At 31.0% G+C, this 19,015-nt stretch overlaps 3 protein-coding genes across 4 annotated transcripts in view; 2 read left to right on the top strand and 1 right to left on the bottom strand.

Moving 5' to 3' along the window:
* The first annotated feature begins 5,335 nt into the window (after positions 1-5,335).
* Dus2 (Dihydrouridine synthase 2) lies at positions 5,336-12,940 on the top strand. 2 transcript variants are annotated; one of them, XM_067048758.1, is made up of 6 exons: positions 5,336-5,751; positions 6,042-6,180; positions 8,061-8,393; positions 9,814-10,101; positions 11,159-11,401; positions 12,737-12,940. In XM_067048758.1, the coding sequence occupies exons 1-6, from the start codon at positions 5,604-5,606 to the stop codon at positions 12,840-12,842; spliced, it is 1,257 nt and encodes a 418-aa protein (XP_066904859.1). In that variant the 5' UTR covers positions 5,336-5,603; the 3' UTR covers positions 12,843-12,940. The 2 variants fall into 2 exon arrangements, with proteins under 2 accessions (XP_066904859.1, XP_014286774.1); XM_014431288.2 differs by having other exon boundaries at positions 5,346-5,751; positions 11,159-11,467.
* Mpp6 (M-phase phosphoprotein 6) lies at positions 12,623-17,570 on the bottom strand. The gene is made up of 3 exons (XM_014431289.3): positions 17,434-17,570; positions 15,225-15,325; positions 12,623-13,208 (listed from the first exon to the last, which is right to left on the bottom strand). The coding sequence occupies exons 1-3, from the start codon at positions 17,488-17,490 to the stop codon at positions 12,944-12,946; spliced, it is 423 nt and encodes a 140-aa protein (XP_014286775.1). The 5' UTR covers positions 17,491-17,570; the 3' UTR covers positions 12,623-12,943.
* Positions 17,571-17,762: 192 nt separating this feature from the next.
* Positions 17,763-19,015, top strand: part of Nop60B (dyskerin pseudouridine synthase 1 Nop60B) — a 10,150-nt gene continuing 8,897 nt past the window's right edge. The window contains exons 1-2 of the mRNA XM_014431287.2: positions 17,763-17,873; positions 17,942-18,075. Of these exons, the coding sequence (XP_014286773.1) occupies positions 17,870-17,873; positions 17,942-18,075 (138 nt within the window). The 5' untranslated portion in view covers positions 17,763-17,869. The remainder of the gene's footprint in view (positions 17,874-17,941; positions 18,076-19,015) is intronic.

Below are 19,015 nucleotides of genomic sequence, written 5' to 3'. Positions count from 1 at the left end.
TTATTTTCCGACGTTTCACCCCACTTTGCAGGCTACTCAAAGGTAAAGGTTGAACATAGCTGACCATCTTCTTATATATAAATTTTTATGGTCAACTATACATGTAGTGAATAATGTAGTGACAGTTATCAATTAGCTCATCTTGATTCTCTTTCTTACAAGTTAGAAGATCAACAAGGCACTCTGTAGCCAAACTTTCACACAACTTCTATTTTTCACTAAATTTAGGCATGTTGTAATAAATTACTTTAATCCAAACTTAGAATTAAACAATAACATGAAGTTTTCGAAGGGAAGGTTACTAAACAAGTTGCTAAAAAAATCCGCTAGGAGCTGTTATGCATTAACCATTTGACATGACTTTAAATAGGACTGCTCACAATCCTATTTTTATAGCATTTAATACGGTAAATCATTTTAACAAAACATCATAAGTACCCCTAATGTTGATTTTAAGGGAATACCCGAGAACACACATTCTCACAACGATAGACAAGTTTTCGTACTTCTCTTTTGTCTACACATGCCATAACGTTTCTGCTGATACTCTGGTCATCTGTACGAAGAATCTTTTCTGACACTCAGACCAAGAGTCTTGAGTTACGTTCATGTTTAAAGATCATTAAGGCTTTTCTGCGTGCAAATTGAATAGCTACAAGCAGGAAAATATTGTTCAATCCACAGGGCAATAGAAAATTGGCTACCTCAATGGTACTTGCTTATGCCACAAGATCATTAATCTTGCTTTAAAGACACAAAATAAATTTTTAGTAACGAAAAATTGGGAAGAAATTGTATGCAGTAACAAATAGTACGGCTTTGAAAATTTGTGAAAAAGGAAACAACCAAAGGCTCTACTCCTCCGTCATGGTTGACTCATGGCCGTGCCCTAGCACCTGATGCACAGCAAATATGAAGATCCTGTTGTAGAAGTTGAATTACTAAAAGCCACTTCTCAAATGACATCATCTGCTTAAAGAATAGATCTGAACTGATTTTTTACTATAACTGGATACCATTCATGCTGTTGCGGACACTCCTAAAATTCGTTACCTCGGAGAACCATCAACTCCTATCAATGCATCTACAGATGGCAACTCGCAAGAAACCGGCCCTCCAATCGAATAAATTCAATTCAATAACGTCAAAGCTATAGCTGTAGCTGTGTATTTTATTTGACATTTTTTGAGTATACTCGTCGTCATAACAGTTCGGAATCAGACCACTTCTGTGTTTTGATTTTAATATGAGTTCCAATTAATTAAGTAATTAGTGGCCAACCTCTGAACCCAAGGAACGTGTGTAACCAGCCCTGTCTGCGTTCATTTTGTCGGCTCGCCTAATACAATACGATTGTTGGATATTTGGACCATCGATGAGCCAGACCTACACATCTCGGCAGCACTCTTCCTCTGACCTATCGAAGTGGAGCAACGTTTCGTCGTGCAGTATTTATTTTATATATTTATTTCTTTTTTATGTGTAAATTAGTTTTATTGTCATTTTCATAATTTATCGAACTATTTTATTTTTATTTGAAAGGCCTTTTTATTTTTACTTGTATATTTTGTTTATGTTAGTTTTTAGTTTTTAAAATGTTTAAATTGAACCAAATAAATGTTTAATCCGAGCCAGTATGTTTTTTGTTCATTTTAAAGCCTTCCAACAAAAAGACAGTCGATTTGAGGTGGCTTTAACACTAGTTATATTATTTAGCACATTATATAATAATCTGAAGGAGAAATTTGCCTGAGGTTTGCCCATTTGTGCTTAGTCAACTCTCTGGACTATTAAAAGCCATAGAGAAATGCAACGAGTAAGACGTTCGCTTTTAGTGTATTGGAAGATTCTATAGTAATCTTTATTAATTCAAATAATACATTTACGAATATTAAAATATACTCGTGTAACATGGTTGTCAGTTGTGTAAAATTAAAGAATGTATAAACTGAAATATAAAGAAAAACAAAAAATATAAAAATATTAGTTGAATGGAATATGGTCCAGGTGCGGTCCAAAAAACTCAAATAATAGATAATTATAGTATTTTATTGAGCCAATGTTTCGCCCCACGTTGCAGGGGTTCGTCAGGGCTGTTTTGACGGCAGTCAAAAAACAAAGTCAATAAAAATATTAGGTATTAGAGTATTAAGATATTTCATCATATTCTCCCCCTCTTCATTTAAGGACATAGTCTTTCATAAATAATGAGGGCTGTCTGGTTCTAGTTGAACTTCAGAATACCAGATGAGGGCTGGATTGAGATTTGGCTGGAGGCAGAGCTTCTATTTGAATGTTTGATGGATATCCAAAGAGAGTAAAGATCTGGTTTAGGGCCTGAATAACTATATTGGATGTTAAGTAAGTGCAAGGTATGGCAAAAGGGAACCTGGAAAACTCGTCGACTACTGTTAGTAAATATTTTCAAGGAGTATTAGACCACCAGGTAAGGCCTCCATTTCTGAAGTGCTTCAACTTTGGGATAGGCTTCCTTCTCAACAACCGAATGATGCTGTTCGCTTTTAGACAGAGCTCTTGAGAAGTTTCCCAGCAACCACAAAGGCGGTGTAGGGACGGTTTTCTTTTTGAATTGGGGTCTGATAATAAGCGCTTTTAACATCAATCTTGTTGTGAATATCGTATTTAGCCACCCTTGTGCCGATTTTCTCTATAGAAGAAATAGGATATGTATCTAGGAAGAGTATTTATTAATGGTTTGTGAATAGCCAATAACTATCCGTTTTCTATGAGTGTACCACTAACAAACTAGAACCTGCGCTCTCTAAGGCGAGTTGCTTTCTTCTATTACACCATCAGAGAGTAATTTTCCAATATGAGACTGAATATATTCTTCATCTTCATCGGAATGTCGTCTGGATTTAATGGCAATTGGTTTACAATTTGGTATTAAGTGCTCAAACAACGAAGCAGGGCCCACTTTTGCACTATCAAGCCTACTACTGATTTGCAAAGGACTTGTTACTCCCAAATATAATTGATACATGCGAATGTTGCTCGAGAATATCGTGACCTAGTAAAACATCAGCACAACAGTCTTTGGGTACTCTCAATTTCCGTTACAATATTTACTATCTAAGATTTGCAAATCGACAAAAAATAATGCCTTTATTGACAAATACTATGGAGTGCGAAGCCATAGCAACTTCTGAGGAAGTTGGGTATTGTTTTAATTTGTATTTTGAAACCAAACTGTCACTAATATAGCTCTCTGAACTTATGGATGAACCCTTCTGCCGGAAAATCATTTATTTTCACTTTTATGATAGTTTTGGAAAGACTGGAAACCAGTTGAGATCATGGCTAAATTAAGTTTAGGATGACTATTTTTTATTGTAGATAGAGATTTGGCAGGAATGCAAGCAACTGTTGGCCATTCCCCTTTGTCTTGAGGGAAGTCAGGGTTTAAAGATGAAACAGCAGGGCGGTGCTTCAGTTTAGAAGACCTGTATACTTTTGCATAGTGACCTTTCTTACAACAAAGTTTGCAAATGGCTTTGAGAGCTGGACAAGAAGCTCGTGAATGCCGACTAAATCCACAAAAGAAGCAGATAATAGCTGAGGATTCAACTGATTAGTCACTCTAGAAGACTGCTCAGAAGATGCAATAAATGACTGATTTGTAATATACGACTCAGAGAATGATTGGGCTTATTCTAATGACTGAGCTTTAGCAAATGCTTCATTAAGACTAAGAGTAAAATTTAAAAGGTCGTTCTAAAAGTAGCTGTATATTACTTGACGCTAGCCCATTAATAAATATATCTCTGATGTATTCAGCTCTATAGATCTCAGCTGTAACAGCTTTGAATCCGCAATCAGTACTAAGAAGTTGTAAGGATTGTAAGAGTTGATCAACATTTTCACCTGATTGTTGATGTCTACTTACTAATTTATGTCTAAAATATAATTCATTTTTAGGTTTGAAATAGAGTGAATCTTTTTTGGTAATAGCAGCCTCGCATGATGTAAATTCACTGATGAGCTCATGTATAGTGTGACTAACATGATTGTATAATAGTAATAACTCATCTGCTTCAGAAGCCTTGATAGAATTAGTGAAGAATTCGAATATTTTCTTCCAATGATTCCATTAAGAGGTACTTGTTCTAACTGTGTGATCCACTTCAAATCTTTCAGGCTTGAAATATTTCTCCATTGTGTTACACTTATGAGTATAATAAATTGAAATAAATAAACTTTTTTAGGTTTAGAACTGTTTATTTTAGTTATTAGTAGTAGCTAAATTTAGTTTTAGAACTGAAAATTAGGCTTTATCATACTCATAATTGCACTAACTGAAAAGTTAACACAAAATAAAGTCGAGCAAGTTAAAACATATGGTAGAACCAATGAAAAAAGAAGTTAGAAAAATAAAAACATATGGTACTATTAGGTATATAGAAGTATTAAGATATTTCATCACAGACACTTAAAGAGATAAAAAAAAAAAATCTCCTCAAAATTGTCCATATTTTCAGTTATGGGGCATGAGAGCCTTAATTAATTTACAAGGGCTGATCCATTTCTAACATCAATCGAATTTTGCGGTAATGACCTTTTTAAATGGAGCCAATTTGGATCTCTAAAATTGTAATTTTGTACTTATAAAATCTAGAAAAGATACTTTAAAATTTGTTATTTATTAGGTATTTTGGGATAAAATCACCCAGTCCATTTTATTTCTGTTTTTTATTTATTACCTGCCCTAAACATATAAATAGGATAAATATTGACAATCCAAATATTTCCCCACCGAGTAGTTGATTTTGGTTTTAAGGGAAATGATTGAATTTTTTACTGTAGATAGAAGATATCCTAATACACCATAAACCATTTTTCGAATGGTAGAAATGATCTGGAAGTTTTGAAGAGAGCTGAATGTTAAAAATGGAAACCTTTGCTCCCACCTGTCCTAATCTTCTCAAAGCCTAATTTTAAGTTTAATCACGAATTAAATATAAAATTAAGTAAATACTGTTTTTAGTTATTTGGTTTTTCACCAATGAAAATCTATTTAACTATTCTAGAAAATGTCTTCCTTTAATCGAGAAATTCTTGTAAAACTCAATGTAATGTAAAGTGAGACAGGAGACAGGAGACAGCTTTTTTTTTTTTTTTTTTTTCTGACCTAGAAAAATAAGAACAATAAATTAATTATATACATAGAAATAGGTGTATATATACAGGTGAGTTACATCTTGGATTGCCAGTGTGGCATTATAAGATAGGCTGCCGGGTCCGCTGAAGGCGGTGTCTTCGATGATGGCATAAGTCTGCCGTGAGCTTACTAGGAATAGGGAGGGGATTGACAGCAGGTGATTGACTCCTACTTATACTCTTGGTCTCACTGCCACGCCCATCGTGCTCATAAGGACCACCTGTTTGGCTGCTTACTTTCTCTACTATACTCCTTCCTCCATGACAAAAGCATTGACGATTACGAAGAAGGTTTCTTTGCCTGTTACACTTGTCATTCTTATTTGAATCTCCATCATGAGTTCTACTCTTCAAATCTAAGACTCAATTAGAAAATTCTCCATGAAAAGCTAGAGAAGTTCGGATATATAATTTCAAGAAATAACATGTATGCCAACAAAATAATTTTAGCACCGATGGTTCGCATTGGCACCTTACCTACAAGATTGTTAGCATTAGATTATGGTGCTGATCTTGTATATACTGAAGAAATAATAGACTGGAAATTGTTAAGATCGAAACGAAGAGAGAACGGTAATATATGCTTTCTGTTTTACATTGGTCTTCAGATAATTCAATGATAAATTTGTGAATAGAAATTCATAGTATTCTTCGTTTTTATTCAGTAACATCTTGCTTGTAATTGAAGATGAATAAAATCTACTAAAAAAATTCACTTGGTCAGATCATTTAGATTATTTATTGTGAAGAACATATGAATCCTTTGATATTCTGACAAATAGCTCTGCAAATTGCATTTATTTTTTTATTTTATTCAAACAGAAAATTTTCATGCTTTTAATTTTGTTATTGTTTATTTTCAGAGGTTTTAGGGACAGTCGATTACATTGACCTAACTGATGGAACAGTTGTATTCCGAACTTGCTCCGCAGAAAAGTCTAGAGTAATTCTTCAGATTGGCACTAGTGATCCTGACAGAGCATCAAAAGTTGCTAAGCTTGTGTTAGCATCAATAAGTGATTTGATATTTTATTTTATTCTTACTAAAGTAATGTTTAATGTTCAGAAGTATATATTTTGAAAATCACATTACCTTTTTCCTCTTAGTGGATAAGCTACCTTAAAAAAAATTCAAGTATACAAGTATAATGCCTACTTAACTAGGGGTGGATAAGCTTTCTACAGGTTTACATTATTTGATTTCCTATTATTTTCTTAAATAAATGTTCTTTTATTTTCTTTAAAAAAATAAACCCTAATTGGATTCTAGTCTTATATGTTTATACTGAGTCAGTTTTGAAGTGTAAGTACTTTGTTTATTTTGTTAATTGTTTAGAATTTCTACTTCTTACCCATAGCCTGCTTAAAGCAATTATTCATTTATCAGAACATGTTCATTGCAGCTGTTTGGCTTATAAGTGGGCTGTAAACACTACTAACATGTATTATTTTATTTCATGGTGGAGTTTTATAAGTTGTTTTTTTTTTATTTTGCCACAAATTTAGGAGCTTGAGTGTTGCTTGTTTATGAAAAGCTTATGATTGAATTGTCAGTTGATTGCACAAATCTTCCTTGACTTCTACATTACTTTTTTTATCCTTCTCCTGCAACTGGCTGATGTCTAGATTATAAGAGAACTTAGAACCTTGAGGTTTTCTTATCCTGTTTTTTCCAATTTATCCCTAAATCAGAAGCTATCAAGCCTTAAATTTTCTGAAACCAGGTTGGTAAGAGATAATGGACCGACTACTCCTATAGCTGATTTCCACTTCAATTGAGTTTTATTTTACTGTGAACCAAGGTTCGTATTCAATAAGCTCCTGAATAGAACAAACGTCATTTGTAAGATTTATTCATGAACATCATTCATGACTTTCTTTTATTAATTTTTTTTCTCACACTCAAATTCTCTGGTCTATGTTGGTACACTCAACTTTGGAACAATATAATATCTCCAAACTTACCCTTTTCTTTTTTTTATTTAAGGTACAATTATGATATAGGCTAGTGTATGGTTATTAGCTTAGTCTGGGGATTGCTCCTTTCACTCACTGCTTTTCCTGGTCCTGTATGGAAACTAATCTACATCTCCATCCTCTGCAGGTGCACTAGGCACTCTGTTATACAGTGCCTCCATGTATATATTATCCTTTCCATTGTTTAGTAAATCTTGCAGTCAGGTACAGCTTTTGCTTTCTCTCATTTCCCTCTTTAGCCTTGTGTCCATCCATCCAAAAATTCGCAATTGTATGATCATATTCTATATACATTTAGGTTAGTCCAGATAGTTTCTAACTTCAGTCAACCATTAACCATTGGAAATGCTCCTCACCAAACAATCCATCCTTTAGCTTGGAAAAGAAAAATTACTACTTCTATTTATTAATTCACCCTCATGCTTTGAGTGATAGTAAATTGTTAATTTTGATGAACATTTATATTTAAAACTGACTTTATGTTATCACTCACCTTATAAGATTTTTTTTGTACCAGTTATTTTATAAGAATAATTTGTATCAGTTGATATTTTTTATATTTATAAAAAAAAAAATCTCATTAATTTCTTCACTTTTATGGCATATATATTTTGAAAATTTGTTTTTTCATTAAACCTTACTATATTTTTTTAAAAATAGTATTTAATTGGATCATTGTAAGATGTTGACTAAGAATTGATCCAATGTTTTTGTTATAGACTTTAGAAAAGACATAAGAATCACATAATATTCTGAAAACAATAAAAAATCAAAATATTCTGTTAAAGTATGAATATTTTGATTATGATAATACGTTGTCATATTTATAACTGATTTATCGACTTTAGATATAGATTGTTTTAATTATGTAGAGATTGCATCACATAATATTTGTTAATTTAAAGGGAAAATGATGTGGCTGGCATAGATATTAATATGGGTTGTCCCAAGGAGTTTTCGCTTAAAGGTGGAATGGGTGCTGCATTATTATATAAACCTGAAAAAGCTGAGGATATATTAAGAAAAGTCATATCTAGTGTGAAATGCCCTGTCACGTGTAAAATTAGAGTCTTGGAAAGTTTGGATGAAACCCTTCAACTATGTAAAAGATTTGAATCTTGTGGTATAGCAGCGATTGCAGTTCATGGAAGAACAAAATTTGAAAGGCAGCAGCACTCCAATCGTATTGAGTTCTTGCAAATGATATCTAAATCTCTTTCAATTCCTGTTATTGCTAAGTATGATTTTTATATTTCTTTTTAATTAGTTAAAACATAAAAATACATAGTTAACAGAGTAGTTATCACATCAGTAAATGATAGTATTAATGAGATAAATAATATTAATCATATTATAATATGATAGTACTATAATATATAATTAATATTAATAACAATAATATTAAGAACTCACTCTCTCCTGAACATCAACTTAACCTTCAATGAATTTTCTAAACCATTTTTTTTCCATGTTATCTTGATTAATGTGTTTTCTGCGTTACCATGATGTCATTAAGGTTTGATATCAATATTATCAACCATCTCTGTCCATATAATGCCCTTCATTGAATCCTGGTAAAGTCCAAGCCCGTAAGGCTAGAACGAATATTCCTTCCATTTACCTGTTAATTATGGGCTGAATACCCTCCTTGTGTTTCTTTCATTGTTCAGTCCAATAACCAAATAGCTGGCATGATTTTATTTACCATGTGCTGATTATATGATTCTACCTTACACTTTCATCTGAATTCTCCAGTTCTATATTCTGTGCAATACTTTATTAAATAAAATATTGATGTATTTCTTGAAATTTTATTGATATATTTCTTTTCAATTCTTCACTCTTTTCAATTTTATGTCTCAAAAGTCTTAGTTATGCTAATTTTTCAGAATCCCCTTAGTGATTATAGTATATATAGTATTTAGTATTATAGTATAGATAGTATTTCTCTTCGAAATTGTAATATCATTCTTTCAATATTCAGCCGCTCGAGAGCAGTAGTGTCATATTGTAAGTATTTCAGGATTATTCTTTACAAGAGTGTCACAACCGTCCTTGAGTTGTTGAGCAAGTAACATCTTTTCACTATAACATCTAATATATTAGATGTCAAGACTGACTTAAGTCAGTTGCTTAATATTTACTTTTAACAAATTTATTGGAGTTTTTAAACTTTAAATTCACTATCTTGAAAAATCATGTTATTTGAGATATGTTGTTCCAAGTTGATTTTGGAGATTGCACATTTGAGTGATATATCAAAATGATTTTTTATAATTACATTTATTTTTGTTAATTATTGGTTCTCTTTCTTGTATTTTATTCTGAAACGTGATGGATTATTTAAATGAATTATGATCAGATATTTACTCAGTTAAAATATCAACATCATAGAAATGATATATTTTACTACCACTGCTAGAACCATCCCTGTTGAAATATTTTAATTATTGTTACCAACAATAAAGAGAGATGATAAATTGAAGGAACAATAGTGTTCAACCTTTTTATAGCTTGATAGACTTCAGCTCTTTATTTCTTGAATTGAATTAATGAAGAAAATATTTATGCATTTATTTTTTTCTGTAAAGTCAGCTTACAATTTTTATTTACTTATTAGGAATTGAAAAATATATTTTGTAAAATTCAATATTTCAGTGGCGGATCGAAGGAAATAGAAACTTTTGAAGACATTCTTAGTTTTAAAGAGAAGACTAAATGTAGCAGTGTAATGATTGCTAGGGCTGCAGAATGGAATGTATCAGTATTTTCTCCTTATGGCAAGAAACCTTTGGACGATATGATTAAAGCATATCTTAAGTATGCTGTAGACTATGATAACTCACCTTCAAATACAAAATATTGTATTCAAAACATGTTACGTGAATTACAAGACACGGAGAAGGGGAAAAAGTTTTTAGAAACTCAAACACTTCAGCAGATATGGTATGAAATGATATAAAATGTAAGAATTAAATGATTTGGAAGTTAATTAGTTGATAATGAAGGATAAGATGGTCCAGGTGGTGGAAAGAAATGATCTAAAAATATTAAAACTAATTTGTTGATAGCTGATGTTTTAACCTTTGTAGTAGGTCTTCCTTCATCAAGGCTTATGTCTGCGTGACAGCTTGTGGATAACTTCCTAGCAATAATTTTTAGGCAAGTTATCTACCACCCCTCACACAGACATAGGTCCAGATGAAAACTTTATTGGATATAATAAATAGTTTTTTTTTACTATTTTGAGATTCTTTGCGATTTCCACTCAAACCGTCTTATCCTTAAACACAAATAAGTCTTTATATAATTACAGATTGATTTTAACGCCATTCAGTAATGGTACCGAGTGAAATTTCCTCTCATTTAAGACACTACATAAATCATATCATAAGAATTTTACTACTAAATTGTTTCTTAAACTCCTGTAATTTGATTTTTAGATTTAAATTCTTTATAAATTGTAAGGAATATGGATGGACATTTATCCCAGCACCTATATTGATTTATTTTTCTAAACAGGAATGGGGCATTTATTAATTTTTCATAGCTGTAATAACTAGAGTTTTGAGAGAAAATTTATGTGGCTGACATAATTCACTATTTTGAACTAAAATATATATAGTCACAATTCTGTGTTTAAATAACTTTTGTTTGAGATGGAAGTACATGTCATGTTCTTGTTTATATCTTAATTGTGTTGTCATATTTTTTCTAAAAATAATAAACTTTTCCACTATGCAACGTCATCAGAGGGTGGGCATACAATTTATATCTGTTTCGTAACACCTACATAAACCTTAAAAAATTAACAAGCTAAACCTGCTATTATATAAATAGACTTATAAAATAAATAACTGATTTGTATAATGAAAAAATAATTTGAGCAATTATTAGCAATTGGATTTCCTATGTTGTAAGCCACTGCTCCTTTAACTGTAAGTATAATTTTTTGTCTATTGATTCCAATTGTAGTTTGCAAAGAATACATTTTTATTTTTAGCGATCTATGGGATATGCAGGACTATTACGAAGCAACTCATGAAAAACAACAAAATGAAGGTTTAATAGGAAGACGTGACGTTTGTCCTGTAAACTATCAGCCACCTTGTAATGAAATTGATATAGTGGAAATGGAAATATCATTTTTAAGGAGTCTTTATCCAAGAGATCCTGATCTTCCCAAGAGCAAACTTCTAATATGGACAAAAAGTCAAGGCTATAAAATTCCTTTATATGAAACAAAGCAAGTTGATAAACTATTTCAATCAACTGTAACTGTTAATGGCAACAAATACAGATCATCTTTTTGGTATTTTTTTCTATACATATATATTTTTTTAAAACCATTCTTAGTTTTTATGATACTTAAATTTTTAAAAATTATTGTTACTGTTGTTTTTGTTATAATTTGCACAACTTTGTTTATAGTTATTGTATATTTGGAATTACTATTGGGCAGCGCAATGACTAATTCCATGAAGGAGGGCTCTTCATTATTGCTTAATTCCTGTACTATACTCTAATTATTCTCTCTTCACTAACATATTTGGTATATTTAAAATTCTTCACTAGCAACATGTTAAATCGCTTACATTGCAATGTTACTAACATGTCTAAACAATTCACCTTACAGAAGAACCCTCTTAACTGGCTATCTAGGAACTGGGGGACCCTGGCGTGACCAGTTTTGACTCATTAATCTGAGGTTTATTTAGGTTTTTCAATGGGCATTATCAACAGATTTATAATATAATACTCTTTTATTATTTATTTTATATGTATGTACAGATTTTTATCGTGCATTTGAAAACATCAGATAAGGCAAAGTATGTATAATGTACAAATTAACAACTAAATCCTCAGCCATCTCTGTATTGGAACAGAAGTAATGAGGGTTTGAATCTGGCCAGAGGGTTGACTATTATTTTGTAGTGGACCTATGAAATAAATTTTTACTTTCTAACCCTGGCCAAAAAAGATAATCCACCTTTGAAGTACATAAGGACATTAAATCCAAATGAACAACATTAATTAGTTCTTTGTGATAAGAAGATGGTCCGAGTTTCATTATTTTAAATTAAGATAGAAAGTTTTAAATATTTTAGAAATTATTTGGGAGGTCAGCTTTGTTTTACTGCTGCCTGATTTATTTCAGGAATACATTTTAAAACTGAGTCACAGTCCAATAATTTTCGGTGATGAGGAACTTCAGCATGCTAAACAAGGATTTGAAACAATGTTGTTCAGCTAGGACTTGAGGAGCTAGTTGTTAGAATAAAGAGTTTTATTAGTCTCTAATGTAGATTAGTGAGGTTGATCGATTTTTATAAAATAGAAGCTTTTTATTTTTATGTAGCAAAACCTTAAAATATTTCTAGACTACATAATATGTTCACGATTTACTTCATTTAAAAATAAACCATTCAAAGACTTAAAATAACAACAAAATATTAAATCCATGAAATACTTTTAATAGTTTATTAAATTAAATTTACATTATATATTGAACACATTCACACACGTATATAGTAATTTAATAGTCAAATTTTATTTACTGATGGTGATATTTAATTTTCAGGGAGAAAAACAAACGTTGGGCTGAACAAGGAGCTGCACTTGTATGTTTATGTAGTGTTGGTGTACTTGACTCTAAAAAACTTAAACGCCATGGTATCTTAAGATAACATTTGAGGCAGTTTGTAATATATGTATATTTTATCTTATAAGTAAGACAACAAAGCCTATGTACAAATAATGTTAAAAATAGATAACATGAACATAATCATTATTTTTCATTTTTCAATCGTTTCATTGCTTTATTTCTCGATTTTTTGGTTGAAAACTTGTTTGCCATACTTTGAGCAACACTGCTTAGCTTGAGCATTTCCCAGTTTGTAATATCTTTCTCCATATTAGATTCATCAGGGATTGGTTCAACTTCTTTTCCAGCCATAAGTTTTTCTATTTCGGGATTCATTCCGCCATAGGAAACTCTCCCTATAATTAAATCTTGACATGGGACATAGCTTGGGACTATGATAAACTTGTTCCTGAAAAATAAATAACATATTAATAACTTATAATATTTGTTCTTGACCATGGATTAATATGAGAAGATAGGAGGGTGGGAGGAGGAGTGTTCAGGAGTGAAGATCACTTATAAGTGATACTTTTTCAATGTACATGGAAACAAATTAGATAAAAATTGACTATAAGAAATGTTCAAACTGGCAAAATAATCGTAAAGATGCAAAAGGGTTGGAAATATTATTTACAAAAAGTAAGTTGTCACCAAAAAAGAAAATTACATTAAAAAAATTTAATAAGGTGTAGATAGTTGAACGTAGATTACTGATTGGAGAAAATGATCGGGTTGGGGGAGGGAGGGTGCAGTCAGCAAAGAAACAACATAAATAATCAAAAAAATATTTATTTATGCCGACATTTCGACCTGATTTTCAGGGCTATAAAAACAAAAAAATAATGTATTCAATCTATTACTGCCTTTGTTCATAGTTATTAATCAATTAATTTATATTTTCATTCCATTATTATGTATATTTCCAAATTTTTAGTCTATTATTTATTTTATTTTATATATTTGTATTTATTTATTTTTATTATTATTATATTTATATACATATATATATTTTTTTCTCTCTGAATGATGGTTGTTGCTTTTTATTTTTTTTAGCCCTGATGAAGACCTGAAAATCAGGTCGAAACGTCAGCATAAATAAATATTTTTTTGTTTCTTTGCTGACCGCACCCCCCCCCCCACGACCATCTTCTCCAATTAAAAGATTTAAGTTGTCATAAAAAAAAAAAATGTCCGCACTATTTTCATGCTAATCATAAAAACATTATTTGCACTATATATGCCTGATCAAACAAGTGTCTAATACAATTTTTTCTTAATATCAGAATCTGTAGGAAAAAAAAAAAAAAAATTGTCAGAAAATTTTAGAGTGCCATTGATATTACCCAGGCAAAATTCCCTAAATTATAAATGTTAAGAGAAGGGGAGGAACAACATGTTTACTGGTACACCCCTTAACTAAATATACAATACCCTGTTTTGATTTAATTATTATAATTAAATATTCCATTTGTTAAAATATTAACAGTATTTAAACAGAAATAATAATTAAATTAAATGATCTTTTTTAGTATACGTTAATAAAAATTTTAGTTAAAAAAAAAGGTTTAATATAGACCTTAATCAAATTAAAATGGGAAAATTAAGGAATAATAGCTGAAAACTTAATTAAAAATAAGCATGAACTATCTTTTTGTGGAGAATATTAAGTCGATAATGCTTAAAAGGAAAGTTGAGTCATAGATGCCAAGCAGTGTGTATCAGTCTTGTAAAAGAGGCCATAAGATTGCAGACTCAAGTTACATTAACAGTTTAGGTTGAAATGAGGTACAGTGCAGTTCGTTCTTTTAGTAGCTGAACTTAAGTAGTACAAATCAGTTTACAAAGAGAAGCCATGGTCAGTTGATCTTCAGATACATTGTTATACTTAGGAAAGTTGTCATGTTAAAATTTCAAGATGAAAGTATTACAGTTAGGAATTTTCCTGGTGATGGGACAATATACCAGAATTTATTAATCGATAAAGTTAAATATGGTTTATTTATTTTATCATAACAAAAAAATCTGATTTATCATAATTATAAATCTGATAGATTAGAGTATATTGTCATTAAGTTATAGAGCTTTGAAGTTCAGCGAAAAAAAATGACCACAAAATTAATTTTGTCCAGATCAAAATGAATTTTATCAGAAAATGAACAAAATTCATTTTGATGTAGATCTTCTCATTTAATCCTATAATTTTTTAGATGATTCCTGAGAGAAATCAGCCATCATTAATTAAACTAAACACATTGAACATTTAAGGGCCTATATAAAAAAAATGCTAAACTTAAAACAGAAACTGCTATGAATAAAACTCGAAATTGGGAGTAAGTGCAATATATTGAAAAAATAAGAATTTTTTACTAAAAAAGGAAATTAAAGTTAATGCAGTAATAATACAATAAAGATATTTGTAACATACTGAGCATTTTTCATTTCTTCAGTAATTTCATTTTCATGAACAGCTCTGCCTTGATCAGCTTCCTCCTCAGCCAGAATTCGTTGTTTACTTCTTTGCATAAACTATGATTAAAAAAAGAAAATTGAATTTAAAAAATCTTACATGTGCATTAATTTTCAATACATAGGAATTTTAATCACTAAAATGAAATATCCACTAACACGACTTTCCCAACCACTTTGGCTGCTAAGACCAATAAAATAATAGCTTGCTGTACCTTCTACTAATATTAGTCCAATTTCATGTACATAATTGAAAAATTTAACTATCCTTCAGACAAGCATCTGGAATGTTCCAGGAAATGTTTGAAAGCTGAGCAAAATACATCTAAAACACGGATACAAACTTTAATATGCTGTATCTTTGCAATATTTGTCCAATTTAAACTTTTTTTTGTTCTATAGACTATTTAATTACTTTAGAAATGCTATTTTTTGGACTTGGAGGGTTAATATTAAATTAGATTACTTATTTAATATATTGATTGTTTAAGAGTGGTTTATAATATTGTTAACACAAACTTCAATGATCCACTTCTACTCTCAACTTTTTATTTTAAAAAACTTCCGTTTCGGCCCTTAGGCCATTTTCAAGGAGACATCCAATAAAAATTTCGATGGAATATCTCATTCAAAATGGCCTAAGGGCTAAAACATAGGAAGTTTTATTAAATAAATCAATATTATATCCAATATCAGTCTCAACACTTTATTTATTCATTTGTCATGTAATAAAAATTTACCTTGTCTCAAAAAATTTTGAAATAATATAATTAAAAATAGGAAGTTTTTATAATAAAATAAAAATTATTTCCCACTTCAAAAATGGCAAATGAATCTTGATCAGATAGAAGAAAGAACAAAATGAGATTAACAACAAATTTGTCCTCAAAGAAAAATATAAATCAGATGGAACACTAAATCATAAGAAGGTTTGACAAATAGCGAGAGGCTTCAATCAACAAAGCAAAACTCACCTCTGTCAGCCTTCCTCTGAATTGGCCTTAAAAGACACATGGAACTTCATTTGCTGAATATTTCTACAGCTTTCTTAAATAGCTGAGTGTGTTTCAGGTTGCACCATTGCGACATTGATGATAGCATTCACACCAGAGACTTGATAAATATCTATAAGATATTGCAACTGGAAATACAATAAACCCAGATTAGGCTAAAACGACATAAAATACAACCAACAAATTTGTCATCCCAGCTACTGGTACTGGTGCTGGTATTTGGTGGGGGAACAAGTCCGGCAAGTGGTGCTTTTTGCCAACCTCTGACGGCTACCAGAGTTGCCGCCGCATGCTAACCAAGGTGGGAGTGTCAAGATTCATTTTTTGGGGCCGCCGAAAAATGAATGTTTAACTGCCCCAGGTGGGAATCGAACCAACAACGTTCTGAACCGAGCACACTAGGGCCTGCGCCCCAACCTGCAAGGCCGTCACATCCCTCATCCCAGCTAAGTGATATGTGGTTTAAAATAAGCAGGAAGATAATGGTTCTGAAAATTAAAAAAACCTCAAGACATGGGTTTTCTCACACCTCTTATGGATTTTTGCATCTACTTTTCAAAAGCACAAAATGTCCATAACAGTATGATCTTAATCATGCTTCAAGACATGGGCTGTCATAGAAAAATTAAAAAGGATTTGATGAAGGATTTTAGTTTTCTAACCTAAAACTAAGTTAGTTTTCCGAATACATATAAAGCAATATTAACTAAGCTTTTCAGGTTTGACAAAATTTTTGTTTCAAGGAATTTAAACACACTTTACTCATAGATATTTACTAACTTACAGCAAAAAGTAGGTAAATTGTTAAGCTTAAAAGGGGTATGAATACAAGTTATGAGTATGTTAAGTTAATAGGTGGAAAAGATTATAATGAAGTTAAATATCAGATTTTCATTGTTAGTTTAAGTATCACTAGGTCCCAACATTGGAAGAGCACCAAATAAAAACAACTTGTTGAAAGCAAATGGGTAACATTACTTTAGCAAATGACACTCTAGCATAAGTTGGCATGAATACCCCTAAAGTAGTTAGCCCTAGCCCTTGAAACTAATATACAAAGTTAGAGTTTAATTAATTTTGTTAGTCATCCATCACGTCTGATAGTATATGAATTAGACTACTGAATTTTTTAATTCCTTAAATTATTAAACCTACCTTCATTTCAAGAACGCTTTTTGACAGTCTAGTCCTTCCATGTCTATCTTTAGGCATTTTAACGATTAATATGCTGTTAAATTCAAATACTTAAAATTTACCACTGAAGGTAACACTTTTGAAAACTTCAAGGAACCATAACCTGCTAACAACATCTCGATTTCTGTTAATCAGAAACATCGAAACAGAAAGAAATATTTTTTTCATTATTTGAAAAATCTGTATTAACATTATTTATATTTTAAAGTGTATTTTAACTAAAGTTTAATATAAATAATGAAAAAAAAAAGGATTGAAAATATTTGTACCTCTTTGTCATAGAGCAACATCTTTCGATACCAAAGTTTTCTATATATCGATTCAGTGTTAGTAAACACCCGGCAGCTAGTTTAGCACGTGCTTCGACTTCTGTTTATTGGTACATTCTCAATTCGAAATGGGTAAGATTTCACTTTAATTGTATTTAATATGTTTTATTTCAAGTCTTCAACTATTTAAGTCATTTCAGAAACCGAGGTTAAAAAGAAAAAGTCTAAGAAAATGAAAAGTCTTGAAGATTTTACTGAGGAAGGTGAATTTCATATTAAGCCATCCACTGAAATACCCGAAGTTCACAGTGCACACTGGCCTCTTTTGATGAAGGTAAAATATTTTTATTATAGCATGTGGTAACTCCTTAACTTTAAAATAAGTAGCATGTTTCTCACCATCTTTCAATACATCATTGTAGGCTGTTAAGGTCACAAGTTTTAATTGTTTATTAGGAACTTACTTATTATTAAAGATATATTACAGCTTAGTGGTTAATTTATCGCAATTATTAAACTAATGATTTTGATAAATTTATAATCAGGGTTGATATAATTTCAATTTTTTCTTGAATAATCAAAAACAGATTAGCAATATGACATATTTAATCATCATTAATAGAAATTTGTTACCATTTGGAAGAATTAATAATCTTCAAATTCAATCGATCTATCCTGTTCGACCCTTGAGGATATAATAATAGGAGTAATATATTCTCACAAAAATTGGTACAAAGGTATCTTATAAATTTGCTAACGACTACTTGGAAGTATATTAAGCAACATTGATTAAAAATAAGATTTTCAGCTCTGTTGAACAACACAGCTTATTTGGTCATACTTTAGCACTCATGGTTCTTGTAATCTTCTAATGACTCCATAGTTGTAAAAGTTTCTTATGACTAATTCTGTAGCAACTTCATTTCTACTAGTTAACTCTAAAACAAATTTTAGACCTGCTCCTTATGGAAGTTACAGATAATACATTTTTCATCAGAACCTGCATCCAAAGATGATTGGACTTATCAGATATTTAGTTTTTTAACCCGATGCTCTGTTCCAGTCCACTTTCGATTGTTCGATTGAAACACCAGCACATGTGCTGGGGAAATGCCCCAACAACTCCCTCCTCATAACACGCCGACATCATAGAGTAAAATACGAGTTAATGAGGCTCCTAAAAGAAAGAGATTTTGCCTGCTTTGACGAGGTCTACTGTATAGATACGGATGGATCCACAAGATATGCGGATATAGTTGCTTTTCCTAAGAAGG

The sequence above is a fragment of the Halyomorpha halys genome, unplaced genomic scaffold, assembly GCF_000696795.3.
Source record: "Halyomorpha halys isolate HHAL.00 unplaced genomic scaffold, Hhal_1.1 Scaffold961.1, whole genome shotgun sequence".
NCBI lineage: Eukaryota > Metazoa > Arthropoda > Insecta > Hemiptera > Pentatomidae > Halyomorpha > Halyomorpha halys.
The sequence above is the reverse complement of the archived record's forward strand: the minus strand, read 5'-3'. Positions and strand labels throughout refer to the sequence as shown.